Consider the following 18746-nt stretch of genomic DNA (forward strand, 5'->3'; position numbering starts at 1 on the left):
AGCATTGCATCATTTTGCAAGCATAAGCAGAATAACCCAACCACCGCCACACCGTTTCAAAGAAGTAATCAGCATGACGTGGTAGTGTATCAGTCTGGAGTAAATTGCGCACTGAGTAATTGGTGATGTCAAACATGAACAAAAATCTTTCATTTATCACCCCGCAACAATAATGATCACATACTCACATAAATAAAAGGCTCTTTAAGGCGGAGTATTCTTTTCCAATGTTAAAGAAATATTTCATTTTTTAATAGAAGACAAAGGCATTTGATTATTTTGTGGATGTGATATCTATCTCACCTCCCTCTCCACCCTCCCCCGCCCCGCGTCTCTCTCTCTCTCTCTCTCTTTGAAATACGGTTACGTTAATATTGTCCTCGAAAAGTACTGTACGTTATTTTATTTGGCGTTCCATAGTGACAAAGTTTATTGAGCGTATACCGTATTGTGTTGCGGTTCTTCCTTCAAGGGGCGTCGAGATAGTGTGATTTTTCCCCCCAATGATTGACAGTCTTTGCGTTTATGGCTGATATATTATGCAGTGTTTGTCCCACATGGCTTGCCATATTCGAAGGTGCCACAATTGGGATATGGATATGCACTGCCATCATTTTCTCTAAACGTGAACAGCCTGTTAACTTACAAACTGCAAGTTGGGTTGCAGTACTCAGCAGCTAGAGAACGGTTCCAGCGATGGATTGCAGTCAACAAACTATACTGCTATGACCATTTACCGTTGGGTGGGCAACCTATGGCCCGTGGGCAACATGCGGCCGCCAGTGATTTTTTTGCGGGCCGTGAGATGTCTCAAGAAAAAGCAAACAAAAAATCAATCTATTTTACACCATCACAAAAAACGATCGAGCTGCTTAGAATTTATCGGCATTAAAGATGCTGTCAGGTAGGCCTATTATACCCATTAATCATCAATTGAACTGTATTGACATGTTTTGTGAATACAGATAAAGTACACACAACTATCGCTTGAAAGTCCTTGGAATCAAAGGTTTGAAATCAACAGCAGGTCTTTGGTTAGGTGAGGCCTAGTCAATTTTTCACTCCTTATATCTGGCCCATTCATTCAAAAAGGTTGCCCACCCCCGATTTACCGTATCGGCAGACCTGACGAGATGGGGGAGTGGCTACAGCAATGGACATGGGGTCAATTAGGGGTTGCGATTAAATATGGAGATGGTCGGGAAAATATGGGATATATTAAGAGTGCCGAACAGGGGCCACGTGACTTAATTGTCCCGAGGGCCGTCCTTGGCTCTCGACGCTTCTGACTGCCGTACCGTATAGTTGTTATTCTTCTTCGTGTTCGCGTCATCTTGTCCTTCAAGTTCACAATATTCTTTAAACATTCCATAATTTCCTTCAGTGGCGTAGGAAGGTACTTCGAGTGGGGGGGGGGGGGGGCTGAAGACTGATAGCCGGCCTGGGGGAGGGGTCTAAGGGGAGTGGTTGCCCCCCTCCCCTTTGGATTTTTTTTGCATTTCCAGGTGGCCTCAGATGCAATTTGCTGCAATATAGCACACTTCAACCCACCCACTCCATTTTGTATATAATTTTGCATTTTCACCTGGCCTTAGATGCAATTTGGTGCTCCAAATGAGATTTTTTTCTCATTTGGAAATGAAAAAGGGGTTTTCTGACTTGCGAAGCGGGGGGGGGGGGGCGGAATGATACTTCCGCCCCTCCATATTTTTCACTGGGGGGGGGGCTGGCGCCCCCAGCCCCCGGTTCCTACGCCCTTGATTTCCTTTAAAGGCGAAAGCAGAATAAACATGCGTTCATGGAGTTCAACAATCCTAATATGGATCCTATTGTGTAAATCGTGTCTTCCAGGTTACCTGCCTTCAATGATGTACCTATAGCTGTGATTATCATGTAACAGTATATTTATAGTTGTGAGAACAGACTTTAACTAACCAACACAGGACATGCCAAAACGTGCCTTAAGCAACGATATGTACATTGTTTACTAATGTACCGTATATAACTAAGTCCAATCAGTATACGACAGCTCCTGTAATATGCCCACACTGCTTAACCTCATTTATAAATAACACGACATATATTATGTTATAATCTTCTTAATTTAGTAAATTAATATTATGTGAATGATATCACCACGGGGATAATTCCAACTTCCCGTCTGAAAAGTGGATCATTTAAAACCACTAATTATACAATAGACTATACCCAGCGGACATAGCCATTCTAATTTACATATTTATTTGTTCCTGTTTAATTTATAACTTATAATGGCATTATATTAAGAAAAACAAAAGACGCGTATATGAACTATCCGATAATTAAATTTGTAAATGTTGTGGCGTTGGCATCGTTACCTGCACCACAACGACTTTATCATCGAGGTTCCAGAAACCCTTCCGGGTATTCTAATAGAAACGGTTATTTCTTATATGTATTTAATCATACCGATCGAGCTCGCCATGCATATGCAGTACTTGTATGCATATGCAGTACTTGTTTGTGTTGTTGCAGCATATCGTATATATTTCTTCTCTCTTATGGTGGGTAACAGCGACAGTGTGAGGACTTAGCAGAATTTACACACCGCCAGTTATAGAACTGAACCACATGGTCATAGGCCTTTTTAGGTATGATAGGGTTTCGACTATATCAGTACAGTACCATTGTATAAGCCTATATCTTTTGGTTTTCATGTCCAGGCTCATAATTGGGAAATTCCCTTCAACTAGTATTTGATACAGCTATTTCTACTCGAATATAGTCTTTCAAGTCATGATATCATTTAAATTAGTTTAAAAAAAGGTTGAGCCATGCATATTTAACAGGAATTCTCTTTAAAGATCTGTGTGGACACTAACAGCTAGTGATGCTAAAAATGTGCATATAATATAGAATACGCCTTTTCGCTTTGAGTAAGTGCGCCCTCTATTTATGATTCACTCAAACGCAGACAATTCGGACCTGTTATGTCAGCTAACTCATCCAATTTGGGGCATACAATGTACTATTACAGACTAACCACATCCGCGGGCCTCTGTACTCAAGAATGTTCTAGCTCACATGACAAAAGGACGGAAATAACGCAATATATGGGAAATAATAGTTCTAAATAGTGTATTGTCCCAACTTCTGTTGTGATGCCGGTATATCTTGTCACAGGACTAAAAGCCGTCATGCTTAACTTCTCCAATACATAAATTTCCGGCATTCGGAGAAGTTCAAGGTTCCAATCGATTCATGGTTGGGTTTATGGTTGTCGCCAGTATGTAATAGAGATGATTGTGAATATTAACTCCCTCTCCACAATCACCTCGTGCGCCCGCCTCCCCCATCTAGGACTATAGCAGAAGTAAATTTCAACCATCACCATTACTCTACTGTGATGAACAACTTCAGCAAACAGTTAATGAAAACTGCACCTTTCAGTTTACTCTGATGGAATTAATATTACAGTTATTAATGCAATTGAATTCACTACATTACACTTTCGATAAAGAAGCTCATTATAAATACCTGATATGACGAGTTACAGCAACCCGTTATTGTGTCTGTAAGTGAGTGTGTGTGCGTGTTAGGGGCGCAACCACTTATACTTCCGGGGGGGGGGATTTAGCAGACAGAATATTAAAAAATTCCTAGAATAACGTGTATAAATATAGGAAATGAAGCCTACATGCAGGAACAACTTTAAACAATCGCAAATTTGTAAAATATAGCTCGTTTGCGTCCATTTTTTGCCAAAATTTCTCAAAGCCGAGCGGTGCCCTCCACGATGACCCCTCCCTTAGAAGACTTAACATCTCGTCCCCTCCCCAGTACCAAAAATATGTAGTTGCGCCCTTCTGTGTGTGGGTGTGGATGCCTGGTCAACAATTTTAGCAAACCAATTGAGTATCAGTAATCAACAACATATTTAATTACACTTAGACATATGGCTATTGCTAAGTTTTATTTCATGAAATGAATTAAGGTATAAATCAGAAAGGGAAAGGCGAATTTAATTCACGATCCTCGATATTTTCTTGCCCGTGGCCCTCTTCATAGCAGAATTAGACACATTTTTATTGCAAATTGGAAACTTTAACAAAATTTTCACTTTTAAAATGGAAGCTTGATTGGCAAGCGAATGACCATCGAAATAATTGGACTTTCATGTCAACTTAGCTTACAGCTCGGTCTTGTGAAAGGGGGCGGGGCTACATCTTCGGAGCCCGGGTCAAATAGGAGGGTCGGGCAGATGTAGAAAGGATCCGAGATAATATGTCATGAGGAATTGGATATTGCCGGTAACATTTCATTCATATTTTCATTACATACGTTAAAAAGGAAAATGAAATATGCAAAGAGATGTTTATGTTATATGTTTGTCGGTTAGTTTAAAATTAACTGGAAAAGCTACATGCCTCATGTCAGTTCACATGTCAGTAAGAGCTGACATAAATGAAACCACGAAACCATGAAACCGTGAAACCATCCGGAACTAAATATGAAACTGAAAGTCACTTCAGGCATCAATCATATTCTTCTTTCTTTATTTTTCTTTTCATTTTGTGGAATAATATAATGAAACAATGAATATTAATAGTAATATAACATTACCATGTTGGCGAGTTGTTAAGGAACCTTACCGGTACTGACTATGGAAAGATTTAAAAATATTACTTGTAATATCGTTGAAATTTAATGCGTATATAACCGATACAAGTCGTTGACATGACAAAAGCATAACATACAGTATCTACCATAGTGCATGGAACGCCGAAAGAGTAGTGTATTATGTTGTTTACTTCTATGCTGTATGTCATAATGTTGTTGTCCTTTTTATGTTGTTGTCTCATTTAATGCTGTCGTTTCATACGTATTTTGACGTCGTAAAAGTGAACAGCGCCGTCAGCTTCAAAGGAGACAACAACATCAAAGGAGATAACAGCATCAAAGTAGACAACATAAGTAGAAGGAGACAACAACGTCGAAAGAAACAACATCATCGGAGGAGACAACAACATGGAAGGAGACAACAACATCAAAAGAAACACCAAAGGAGACAACGGCATCAAATGAGATATCAACTAAAAACGGCAGACAACATCAAAGTAAACAACATAATACATTGCCATTTCGGCGTTCCATAATATTAGACTACAGTAATAGTATAAAGTCGGTTAACTTGGTAAACTTCACCGCCACATTTATTTGGAAAAGGATGCAGTTCTACCAAGAACAAAGTATGTGGTGTAAAAGATAGAGCAAGGTTATCTCATTTAAGTTAGTCATTTCACCTGTCATTGAACCTTTCTCCTTGAAAGAACGTGACCAGAAGTAAATGATTCGAACAATCGCATCAATGGCACAACTTATATATGTTATCTGATCGACACGCAAGTAGAGAAGCTATATAAAACACGGTATGGCTCGTAGCCTCGTGCCCTCAATGATGAGAGAACACTTCTGTTACCACCGTGTCCGTCCCTCACTGTTCATACGTTGATCTATACATTGTGCAGTTAATTAAAGCAGTATTGACTTTTGACAGATTTTAAGCGTTGCTACGTGGTTTCCAACAAGATTCGGCATCTTAAAGTGAAAACCACGCCCTCACAGCATTGTGTATGGTGAAAATACGAGTTTTTGGTTTCCCGACAGGGAGAACTATGGAGTCACTCCTGTCGACCTTGCTTAATTGTGACGGGGACCGGAGATTGCAAAGTCGGCAATGACTATAACGCGGATCGCAAAGTTGGTAATTACTAAGGCGGTTAGATTCGTCCAACACGGCAACATACAGAAACGATGTACTCAAAGCCGAAGACTTCGTTGGTACAAATCCTTTGGCCAGCGACAGATAGATCGTCATTTCTCAGAAAGGTTGCTATTTTTTAATCGTATATGTCTGCACTGTTTGTCAATGTTAGAAATAACATGCAACAGGTAGAATATAATTATCAAAGGAACATTAACATTGTACTTGGTATAAATTTGTAATGTTGATAATATTATATAGTTTACATGATATATAAATGTTAAAATATGTTATGTTTGAAACAAAAACCGTTAACACGCTATACAACAGTCCATTTATGTGAAGATTTGGTTAGTGCTATTATGTTGATAGGGGTAACGTAAGTTAGCTTCAAATAAAAAATAAAAAAATGAAATGAAATATGGAAATATATCAATAACGAAACAACTGCTTGCACGGCAGAAGACGTATAAGAAGCACACGTATTTTTGATGTATTCTGTAATAAAGTTCACATTCGACTACTCAATAATGTATATTATATGCAAACCTTACACATTATGAGTAGAACCCCTAAGACAAATCTAACGCGGTACAAGTAGGACCCTTGCAATGTTATCTGCGAATTAATCAGGTCACACATCCGGAGTCTATGCTTGCTAAGGTCTTCAATATCACCCTCATTTATTTCGGGGAAACATTTCATACTGTAGTTGTGATTAAAATTTAGTGCTATTTTGTAACTGTATACTTGGAAACAACAGAATGAATGATTTCATCATGGCAATTCAGTTGCACAAGTGGCTATTTTCCTTGATAAAATATTTAACTCACTTACTCACAGAGGGGGGGGGGGGGGTTGTTCCTACTGAAAGTTGGATGTTGATGAAATTGTATAAATACAGAAAACCTTGACAGATATGCAAGCGTTCCAGTTTTATCAGGTTTCGAAGTCAACCCAAGATTACAAAATGAAAGTAAAGCCGTTGGAGAACATTTACCATTATGTTATCACAAACAATCTAATTCGATCAATTCCAGGGAAGAATCGAGGGGTTAGCCAGTCAAAATTGGTTCATTCAATCAATCATATTTTGAGTTACGGACTGTAGATGTTGGGATGGACTTTTCGACTAACAGTTTGGAACAGTTTTTCTTTTCCACATAACGTTCATATTATCTGCCACCGGAATATCCCTTTAATGTCAAGTATAGATGATGACGGCCATTGTCCTAGAGTTTTAATAAATTGATATGAAACAATGAAGTATCGGATATCGAAGGATGAAATTAATCACCACTTGTCCTTCATGAGAATGATGCATTGTATATAGCGTTTCATTATATTTCAGGCCATAAGAGCTATATGTTGTCATGTTGACATTGGTGTATTAATGGGCCATATACCGAGGATGTGCTAGACTAGATAGTCCAGTCACTTTAGGTGATTAAACGTTGATGTTTAAAGGGTCAATTCTAAAATGAAAAAGTCACTTGTGTATGTTACATAGAATGTATCCACACTGACAGAATGTTTTCTGAACATTCTTTTGTAACTATGGAAAATTAGTAAACCAAAGCCAACGTCACTGTATTACAAAGAGTGATGTAGCTAGGAGACGTTTGAAGGGGGATTAATATAATAATCCCCCTTCAAACGTCTACTACATATCCAAACGATTTGCGCCTATATAGGCCAAACTTTTTTGTGCTAAAAAAGAAAGAAAAAAGACGGTTATCCTTAATATGTCATCAGAGGAGCATTTCAGACATTATTTCAGTGGTACCATACACTGCTTTGAAACCGGGGAAAATAGACACAGTATCTAAGTTTTCTCTGCAGGCTGCTTATGGAGTCTGATGGTCACATGGAACATATATGGAGCAGCGAAGGTACTATAAGGGTGGGGTGGATTTATTACGGTATGTCGTAGTATTTATTTCATTAGTCACTGTTTTGGTATTTATTTTACCTCATATTTTCCTCTCTTCTTAGAGGATTGAGGTGGGCGGTTTACTACATTGTTGCCTTGACTACGCCATGCACAATATATATCATGTTTCAAACGAAATATTTTGAGTTTTCAAATGTCAAGTTAAGTAAATATAGCCATGTTTATAACATGAATTTCGTTAAGTATCAATTGTTAAAAGGAGAAGCAAATACAGCTGTGAGTCCTAACTTTATGTGACATACAGTGATGTATGAGATGGCAACTCATGAAAAAAAATCTACACTAGTCTTGTGTCTTTCGGTAAATGTGCTTGGTTTAAATGCCATGGCAGCGGGCTGACATTATGTGGTGCCGTATGGGTGCCTTGATTATATACTTTATTGATATATGAGAAACAAGAGCTCATTGATTCCCACTATACAGGCGCGGCGGAACGGGAAAATTATTGGGGGGGCTAATATGTGGAGACTATCTAAGCGGAGCGCCACCATCGGTTGGCGCGGAGCGTACAAGAAAATTTTGGGTTTTTCAAACCCCCCAGATGGCCGGAAACGGCACTTCCCGAGTGTTTCATGCTGCGAATACCTAGCCCTAAAACATGGGTCTCAAGCCTGCAATTTATCAGATTGCACGTAAAAATCTGTAAAAACATTGTAATTTGTATATTCGATGGTGTTTTAAGAGAGTAGCTATTACTCGACGTGTACTCGCAAAGACGTTTTTGAGTGTAGTAAATTACTACTTGCAATTAAATGCAATAATTACAAGGGCGTCGGAAGCTATTTTTGATTGGTACGGCGGTTCAGAGTGTGGCCAACTATCATAATTACCGGGGGGACGTTTGGTAGGTCAAATTACGCTACGCGCCACCATGGTTGTCGCGTAGCGTAATGGAGAAAATTTTGAAAATATGCCTCCCAGATTGCAGGAAATGGCACTTCCCGAGCTTGAAAACAAGACCCCTGCCATGCCAGAGTAGTCACATTTAGCCTACTTGCCGTCATCATTATTGAAAATTATTGAAACATATACCTCCGAGATTTTTTTTCCCCATTTTTTAGTCCTACTTTTTTTTTTTTTGCGTCGTGAATATTGGTCCGGTGTTCGCCGGACCTGCCCGTACCGGCTCCGACGCCCCTGAATTAAATAAATGTCATAAGAAAAAACAGAAAGCATTTCTTAATGTCAACAAATGGGTAATTCCAAAACCATGTGCAGTTGCCAACAAATTTCTATGACCTAGGACTGTCATCATGTCATGAATGCATGTACCCTATACAGTACAGGTGAAATGCTAATATTGTGTTTTTGTTCGTTTAATAATTGATTGCGTTTAACATAAAGCCATGTTCCACGCCTTGCGTGTACTCGTAGTGTAATCGCAAATGTTGATGAGTGTAGCGTTTAGCTTATTACCCTCTTATTTAAAACAATAATATTCGATGAGGCATGATACAGACAATCAATTATCATATTTAATTATTACACCTATATAGTATACGTGTGCATCGGAGAGATCGACAAGTATGCATTAAAAAATGGGCAGATGCACGTTTCGGAGCCTTGGTAAATATTGGAGGGGCTTATCATGCATTTGCCCCCTCAACTTTTTCATTGGGGGGCTGAGCCCCCCCCAAGCCCCCCCCGGTTCCGCCGCCACTGCCACTATATATATATATAAAGGCCTTAAGTCCAAACTTTGCTCAGTATTTTCACCATGAAAATAGATATTGCTGTCCGACAATGGCATAGTGAGTAGGTACAAAGATACATCTTAACTTCAATTGCAAACTAGAACTGCGTTTGCTTGCAAATACTCAGAATTGTAGTGCACATGGGGGGCTTGTATAGTATTAGGAAGAACTTTTCGGTTGTTCTTTACGTTATTTTTTTGGTCGGACAACACACCAGGGAGTATATATCATGTAGAGGTACCTACATAGCGAGGGTGCTTGTGAGAGTCGTGACAGGTTCAGAATAAGTTGCCTACGCAGCTAGCATCTGAAACTGCAATTGTATACAGAGACTATATGAAATTTTAGGTTTCAACGTCTAGTCAAGTATGTATTGTTCACTTGGCAAGTAATGCCAATATTGTAGTGCACACGCACACTACAATAATTCCACCATAACCAACATTAATATGCATAGCCTAATGAATAGTGAAAGAACGCTATACAACTCAAGTAATATATAGTGACTCTGTGATGACCGGAAGTCATTTATAAACTGACTCAAGTCTACGCTCTTGTATAATAGAGAAATAGATGCATGGTATTACTAAAAATGAATACGTTTTTATATCGCTGTAAGCTATTGGAGAGAGGGAAGGGTGGGTTGGTTGGTCGAGTGTAGGTGTTGCTTGGGGACGGGGAGGGGTCATACTATATCGCGCTGGTTTGGATTTGTTTTCGTACCATGCGTGTAAACCGTTAATTCATTTCAGAATCGGCGATAACTTGAAGATAGAAATCTCCATTTCCTGTTTATCTCCCCGTTTGTTATTATACGCTAATGTGTGTTTCCGTAAAGTCAGTCTGAGATATATGTGATATCACACAGGATACAAGGAAATAGAAAAGTGGGCCTATACTTGTACTGGCTGCATGCACCACCGACCGCAATTGTGTTAGGCTAACGCTGTAAACAACAACATTGTTGTACGCAAACTCTACTATACCGGATATGGAGGAAATAAGGGCATCCATTCTCAGTCTTTAGATCGTTATGTAAGTTCTTTTTATCTTTGCACGACAATTAAACTATTGTCGCAACTTGTGTAGGCCTGCAATAAACCGATGGCTATGTTCATCGATTTGAAGGGCATTAATGTATATGTTCGGTCTGGAAGAAAAACCCAACGATAAGCACAGGCGCTAGCAAAAAATAATGGGTATTGGGTCTAGGTTCGTAAGCTTTTTAAGATTTTTATTACACTTTTGTAGATGCTACAGTGGCTCAGATCAGTCAGATGGCAAATATTTTATGGCCAAAGCTACAAAGTTTTCTACGCTGACTGACCTCCACCAAAAACAATCGACTTTTTGTACTATAATGCGGTACTTCTACACACTAAATATGAAGTTGGTCCGACATTCCCTTCTTGAGATATCGTATTTACAAGGTTTTCACAGAACTAATCTTATTGCTTAATCGAAATTTAAAGAAATTTCGATATGAAATTTTGAGAAATTAACAAATCGGAAATTAGCCATGCATGTTCATGTTTACCAGATCCGGTGGTTCCAACCATGGAGCTATTCGGTCATAGCTCCATGGTTGCATATACACAACGAACTCTATGCTGGCGGGTTGTTGGAAATGTCTTAGTCGAAAAATGAACGAGAGACAAGAGTCCCAATCAAATGCACTGTGGTTACAAGTGATGTCCATATGTTTTCCATACTTCATTTGGTATCTTCTCGCAGTTAATGCCATCATTTTGTTCATAACACAATGTGTTGATATGGCTGGCTAGACAAGCTGTGTGTGCAGCGCGCGGAAGACAGGCATTGTTACACTCATGGCACTTCTAAGAAAATGATGATCCAATACTTACGTCACTCATAGGGGCGGAGCAAATGGAAAAGTGGGCAGGCCTCTATCCAGACACTACTTGGTAGTGAGTTTAATTGTACATATACAGTATAGTGCCTATATACAGCACAGGCAGTACTACAAGATACATGGGCAGATGATCAGTCGTTCATATTTACATTTGTCTTTACAGGACAACAAAAACCAAAGACACTTTCTTACTACATAGTGAAGACAAGAAGACATGTTGTAATGGGAACGAATAAACTACACAGGATGGCATTAATTCTTCATCATTTTTTTTTAGGATCGTTGATTGTTTTCATTTTCTGTACTGTACCATTAGGTAAGTAGCCGGGTTTGTGTACGATCGTTCATGTTACTCGTAGTCGTAGGTTTTAAGTTACAGATAGGCTAAAGACCGGGCCCTTTGAGACTGTCATATTATTAGCATAACGCGCCTGTGTAAATTTTCAATAAACGAAAACTTAAATCTTAACATTTGGCCCAGGGCCAAAACAAGAACAGTTCATTCTTAACGAAATAAATAAATATTAATCCTGACAAATTGATCAAACTCTTCTTCAGTTAGTGAGATGTGAGTACATTCATCACATGTGCTGTGTGTTTGTGGTGTGGGTTAGGGATAAAATTGAGAGTATTATATATAGGCCTAACGGTTGAGGTTAGGCCCGGGTTCGGAATAAATTTTGACTAAATCTGGCAGCTCTGCCATTTGACTGATGATTTCCTTTTCATTTTATAATACAATCAATCTTAATTTGGTTCTTTATTCAACACTTGAACTTTCATAGTTCTCAACATAATTTACAGTCGGAATTGCACTTTTGTTGTTATTTTTTTATGATTATGACATTCCTTTAGGTGACAGGGTGGGTGGTGGTGGGGGGGGGGATCTGTGAGCCTACCACATTTAAATGTTCGCAGACCAAATTTGAATATGCATACCAGTGTTCGGCTCTGTCAAAATTGCAGTCCAAGTTTGGTTTCCAATGAATGTCAGAATTACAACATTTGTGGTGTGTCTAAATCTGGGTGTCCTTAAGTTGGGTGTGGTGGTACAAGCTAGGAAATGAAGATGATCCATTAAATGTTGTCTAGATTCACCTGTTAAATGTTTACTTCAAAATTTAACCTTTAACTCTTCTGCAGTTTATTTGATCAGGTCGTTAGTACAAATGCACTTATTTATTAATAGCAGTGTCATAAACGTCTACATGGCCATTAATCTTTGTCAATGTTCACCTTTCAGGAAACCAAAGATTTGAAAAAAACATCATCCATGATAATGGGAATGTGAATGTAATTAAATGAATATCCGACTTGTTTCATAATGGAAATAACAGATGCAACATTGAGTTAACACTTAACAGCTTGTAAACTATTCAAATAAATATCAATAATACTCTGTTTAGTGACCAGTAAATGAGTATTTTATCTAACCATAACCATCAACCAAGGAAGATGTTCTTTCTCTTGTACAAAACAACTTGTTTTGTCTCAACCAACATATTGTAGAGCCTTTAAAACACCAAATTACAAATGCAGCCTTGTGTGTAATTTGAAATAAGTTTTCTTACATGTGCTTTATGCATTGCCCCAAATTTGTACCACTCTGACATTTGACCCTCTTCCTATTTCTACACTATTTACACACTGCTATTTGTTTTAATCTCTATGCTGACTTACCAGTGGCAGCACTATGGGGAAGAGGGGGGTGGGAGGGGCTGAGGAGAAATTGTTCCCCAGATTTCCCCTGCCCCCTAGTCACCCCCGTCCCCCTAGTTGCCTCCCCCAACCAGAAATGGTACTTATCCAAAATATGTAGACCTAGGCTAATCGTTTGTATTAGAAACAGCTTCCAATACAATGCATTAAACTCTGGATGCATTCACTTTTTAATGACTCCCCTCTCCCACATCTGGTACTCATTCAAAATATAGGCCTAGGCTATAGGCCTATATGTATTTAGTAAACACATCTTCCAAGGGGATGCATCATGCTTTTGGTGTATTCATTTATGTAAATCTCTTGCAAGTTATAAACATACCATACTTGTCAAATGATAGCATATTTTGCATGTAAGTCAATTTACTGTACTTACAGAAAATTGAGAAAGGTCTAAAATCCTAGTCTTTTCAGTACATGTATGTAATAATCACAAGGGTGCTCTTGTGCAGCAGAGTGGTTGTATCTTTTGGTTAGTGATACAGTTGGAGGTTGGTCTTAATCTTCTCCACTCCTTATATGGACATGGATAGGATCAAAGAGAGGAAATTGGAAAAGTGGCCTTGCTTTAAAAAAAACCACATAATGAGATTCATTGTTTCAATCCTGACATTGGTAAAATGTATTTAAATATGTTGAAAGTTTGGTTTTGTTCATGTGGTGTGATCTATCTCATGATGATTGTTGTTTTATCTTTTACTTTCATGATAAGGAAGGGAATACTCTTTTAAGCAATGTGACCCAGGATTTTAAGTGTCAAAATGAAGCTCATTGTTTCTGTCAAAATGCCATGAGACTTGAATATTATTAAGCTCTGTGGTAGGGTTTGTCAAACTTTGTTCTTGTGTCTTTCACCAATTTAATCTGGTCTGTTTTAGTATCAGTCAGATTGGTACAGTAAGCAATTTCTATCCTCAGTTAAATTCATTGTTGTGGAAAACAGAAATAAGTTACTTTCCAGTGAGAATCATTTCAGTTATTTCAGATCACATTGCCTGTCAAATACTAGTGAGCAATAACATAAAATGATGTTATATTAATATGATGTTGACATAGATGATGCAGTCACATCAAACATGTATACTTCTGAAGGGTAAATGAGACAAAATTTGTTATAATTTTGTAAATAGTTATGTTTTCAGTGAGTCCAATAGTTATTGTCCCCCCTCCCCCCAAAATAAAAGAAAGAAAAAGTAAAAAAGCTGAGTGTTCAGTTATTTACAGTAGATTATCAGAACTAGTTTATGCTATGATTGGAATAATAATTTTCTCATTTCAAGAAGTTCAAATAAGCCCGTACACACTCCTACAGGCTTTACCTTGCAATGTCTGCTGTCAGTGGACACACAGTAGTAAAGTACAGTATATCTCTTTTGTTACGGTCATCCTGTTGTTACCCTTGCTCATTTCTTACGATATTATGTAAGTACCACAAGTTTTGATCTGTGTTACTCCTTTGTTGGAAAATTACAGCAGATTTTTCTCTTGTACATGTTTTTACAGATTCCTATTCTGTTCGCCAAGAGGAACAACTCAACAGAATCACCAAATATGAAGTAGTTACACCACACAGACTAGAAGGAAGGCAAAGAAAACATGTCAACACATTAGATGAGGTAAGTCCTGGACAAAAGTAGGTAGGAGTGGAGAAAAAGTGGTTCTTTTTTGCTCTTTGAGGTATCAATTTTGGGTGACACATCTTTAGGGGTTATGTTGCTTGCCACTGGAATTTATCCATTCCATGTATCCTTATAGCTTAAACCATATATTGTGGGTTTATTTGAGAGTTTCTGTTTATAAAACTTTGGATAAAGTCTGAAGGTTGAAAATTAAAAGAGAAGACTCAAGTCCCAAGAAATCAAAAAACAAAATTTTTGAAAGAGTAAGTATTAAATTTAATTTCAAACTCCGTTTTCAGATTTTTTTTTGAATTTTCAAGATGTTTGTGAATTTGTAATATGAAGTTGAAATATTTTCAGATTTGAAATTTTACTTCCTTTATTTTGATGGAAGTAAACAAACAGACAAGTTGAGGGATCAAGGAAAATGAACAGCCAAACTCAACTGCTGTTATCTGAAATGTCTGTGAGTGTGAGCAGCTGGTTTCAAGTTTTGTAAAGCCTGGTGGGAAGGTGATCGGGTTGTAATAATAACAATAATAATTATAATACAGTGGATTTAAAAATCTCCAAATCAGAAACAAGAGTTAGCTGTTATAGGCAATCCCAAGTCAAAGAACAAGCAAAGAAATGAATCATATATATCATATATATATATATATATACTATATACTCCTTACATGCAGTGCGGGGATATTTGGGTAAATTGAAAGTTCAGTAAAACTGTAACTACGTGTCCATTTCAAAATTGATAATGTAACTATTTGTATGCCTGTGTCGACTTCCCCATTCGCTTTTCTTGCTTATCATGACATTTAGGCAAAAGGCATGTGTGTACAAAATTGTACCCAGTATGAATATTAAATTCTATGTAACAATGTAACCACATATTTGAACAGCACAAAGTACAACGTCCTTTTAATAACCTTGTGGCTTTTCCATTGAAACCCCCCCCCTTTTTTATTTTTTGATGATCTTGCACAGCCAATCTTGATAACTATTGCAGGCAGGCAGTACGTGCTGTAGCTGACTTAAGGTGCTTCATCATTTCCGTAATATTCAAGTTTTGGTTTCTGTGAATTGAATTAAAAAAAATAAACATGAATGATGGCGGGAATTTTGCCACTGATTTCATTTTGATGATTATTTTGGAGACAAATTGTCACAGTGTTGAATTCTCATATGACCAAGTTGAATTCATTGTTGTATTGTACATTCTATCTTCAAGTTCAATGGTACAGACAGACAAATGTACACTCCCCATCTTGCGTACTCCACATGTTGTGGTCCTGCAATAATTCTGGTCGCATTCCTTACCCTCGGATACCACAAATATTTATGCTCAAACTGATGCAATTAATTATTTCCAGTATTACATTCAAATTTAAAGCATATCTATGTAATTAAATGTACCGTTTTAGAGGTATAAGCTTTCCACTTTTCACCACAAATGGAAATGGGTGCAACAAGTATACAACTAAATATTTCAGTGGGAGAGAGTGGGTTAGATGCCTACAGCATCTTTGGGTGGCAATGAATGCTTGCTGAAGTTTAAACATTGATGACTGACACTCATCAAATAACTAGAATCATTTGGTTAGGGCAATTATGATGACCCTGAACACATGTTGCTAACATAAATTTATGTTATCTTTCTTTGAATAGCGACCACGAAAAAAAAGAAGAAATTTCCATGAAAATAAATGTTGGTTATGTTTTGCAGACATTATCTGTCATTATTTGAATAATTATTATGAGAAAGAATGTTCAACAGTATGTAGGTCTTCATATTAAAAAATGACGTTTATAGGTGTACTCAACTTTTGACAATAAAGTGTACAAATATGCATGGAGATTTTTGGAGAATGTCAAAAGTGATCCTCAAGAAAAAATCAATTATGATTTTGTGATTTATTACTGTTCCTTCCATGAACATAAATGCCATTTTAGTAAAATTTATTACAACTGTATTCCCTTAAATTCCCACAGTATACATCAAGAATAGTTTCGGTTTCACTAACTAATCAAGTTACAAGTTTCTAACTATCAAGTTACAAGTTTCTATTCTTTTTCCTAAAAAAATGATTGCCCAGCTTCCCCCCAGCAAAGGATGTTGACAGTTAGGGGGGTGGGAGGAGGTTACAGGGCTTTCAAATTAACCATAAATATTTGTAGTGTCTATGTTAATTTGTCTTAATCCTCGCAATATGGAGATCTACTACTGTAGCTCTGTAGATTAAACATGTTTGAAAATCAACTGTTTGTAACTTTCCAATAAATTTACAAAGAGCATCTGTGAACAACTATGATGAATTTCAAAAAAGTTTTCACAATAAAAATGTCAGCAGTCTGACAATTTTAAGCTTTAACTTTGATCAGTGGAAAAGCTCAACTTGATCTATTGCCGAAAAATGCTGCGATTATGTGTTACTAGTAAATTGTACTGTGCTTTTCTCAGAGGTGTCTTAGAGCCAGGTCCAGACTTCGGCACAATAAGGTCACAGGGTTTCTTTTTGTGACTACATATTTTTCCGGTCCTCATCTATAATTTCCTGGATCCCTAGTTGTCCTCCTGCCTCTGAGGATATAGGCCTCCCTGACCCTTCCACTCTGTGTCATCTCTAAATGAGTACTATAATTATCAGGTTATTAAAATACGACATGTTTACTGATCAATGTCGTTTCACAGCAGGCAGCATGCGTTCTCAACTCTCGTTCTGTTACACTTTTATACTGTAACACTTTTTTTGCACTATAAGTATATATTGGACATTATATCTAAATTTACAACTCTGGATGAAGAGCTCCTACTGAATAAATCCTTCAGAATGCTGTCCTCAAATCTAATGGACATAGTTATTGGCTTTGCATTGAAAACTTCATACTTGGCATATTGCTCAGGTTGTCAGTGTTGTAGTAATCTTCATTTCTGTGAGATACAACAGTATCTACAGAGGTCAGAGGTCAGACTACAGAGGTCAGCATTTTCCTGGTACAGGTTTGTTTGTACAGTATGTCCTATCTGCATGTTCACTGCAAAGGGTTGTTGCCAGATAGCACGTTCTGTCAGTCTGTTGCCAGATAGCATGTTCTGTCAGTCAACACTTGTAGTTGTATAGTATTACTATAGTCAGGAAAGTCTGCCACTCTGCCAACAATTCCTTGGTTACGGTATGTGCCATGTGGCCCCAAAGGGACAGTTTTGGAATACTTAAAAATCTTATTAAGACTTAAGAGACCATATTTGGTGTGATGTGTACAAAAGCCATAATCGTCAAGTGCCATTAACATTTTACCATGGTAATGAAATTGACAAATTTTTCCACATAACATTTGCAATTTCATGAAATGTTGGATACTGTAAAGTATAAAGTCACATTTACCCATTTGGTTGTCACATATGGGAACCACAAAGGGGTGGAACGTTTGGAACATGCTTCCTCTGGGTACTATTATTATCAATGTTAGTTACTGGGAAAGAAACTGATAGATGACACATTAATGTGACTGTAAAATAATAATAAAAAGAAAATGGCAAAAGCAAAACAACATTGCCATGAATGTTACACCTTACTCCTTAGTCACTTTTGGAATCATGTAATGTTTCAATCTCTCAGGGATTTGAAATTTGCAGAAACAAAAACTAAATGTGCTTTTCTAGGTAAAAGTAAGAAAATAGTAAATTAATATGGATTGGCAGAAAAGAGTCAGTGTTGGGAAGGGTTACAACTTTGAATTTGAACAATGATGAATATTGTGAATCCATATCCTCATTCCTCATTACACACATCTATACATACCCTTGTGCCTGTGCATTCTCTATTCACCCCCCCCCCCTCCACCTAGAATATTGTAATTTATTGAATGAATTTTAATTTACCTCTTTCTGTGAGCTACCCAGGTGCTCTACTGTACACCTCTTCATAGGTTGCGATTTTATCGTTGGAGCAATTAGGCAGTCAGTAGCAATAAAAGTCTCAACAGAGTATGAAATATGAAACAAGTAAAAATTATGGCATATTTAACATCAGTCTCCAGCTGATCACATCTGACAAGGGGTGAGCCTGAGGGGTTAAAGAAGGGAACAGGGTGCTAGCCTAGGTAAGGTACAAGCAGAGAGGTTAACACAGGTTGTATATAGACC

At 37.7% G+C, this 18746-nt stretch overlaps 1 protein-coding gene across 5 annotated transcripts in view; it reads left to right on the forward strand.

Annotated features, from left to right (window-relative positions):
- The first annotated feature begins 10280 nt into the window (after positions 1-10280).
- Positions 10281-18746, forward strand: part of LOC139967988 (disintegrin and metalloproteinase domain-containing protein 12-like) — a 72898-nt gene continuing 64432 nt past the window's right edge. For 4 of the 5 annotated variants that reach the window (XM_071972250.1, XM_071972248.1, XM_071972251.1 and 1 more), the window contains exons 1-2: positions 11342-11580; positions 14487-14599. In XM_071972250.1, the coding sequence (XP_071828351.1) occupies positions 11487-11580; positions 14487-14599 (207 nt within the window). In that variant the 5' untranslated portion in view covers positions 11342-11486. Of the gene's footprint in view, positions 10427-11341; positions 11581-14486; positions 14600-18746 lie in introns of those variants that run through there. The other variant, XM_071972249.1, reaches the window with a different exon arrangement.

This window comes from Apostichopus japonicus, chromosome 5, assembly GCF_037975245.1.
Source record: "Apostichopus japonicus isolate 1M-3 chromosome 5, ASM3797524v1, whole genome shotgun sequence".
In the NCBI taxonomy this organism is placed as follows: domain Eukaryota; kingdom Metazoa; phylum Echinodermata; class Holothuroidea; order Aspidochirotida; family Stichopodidae; genus Apostichopus; species Apostichopus japonicus.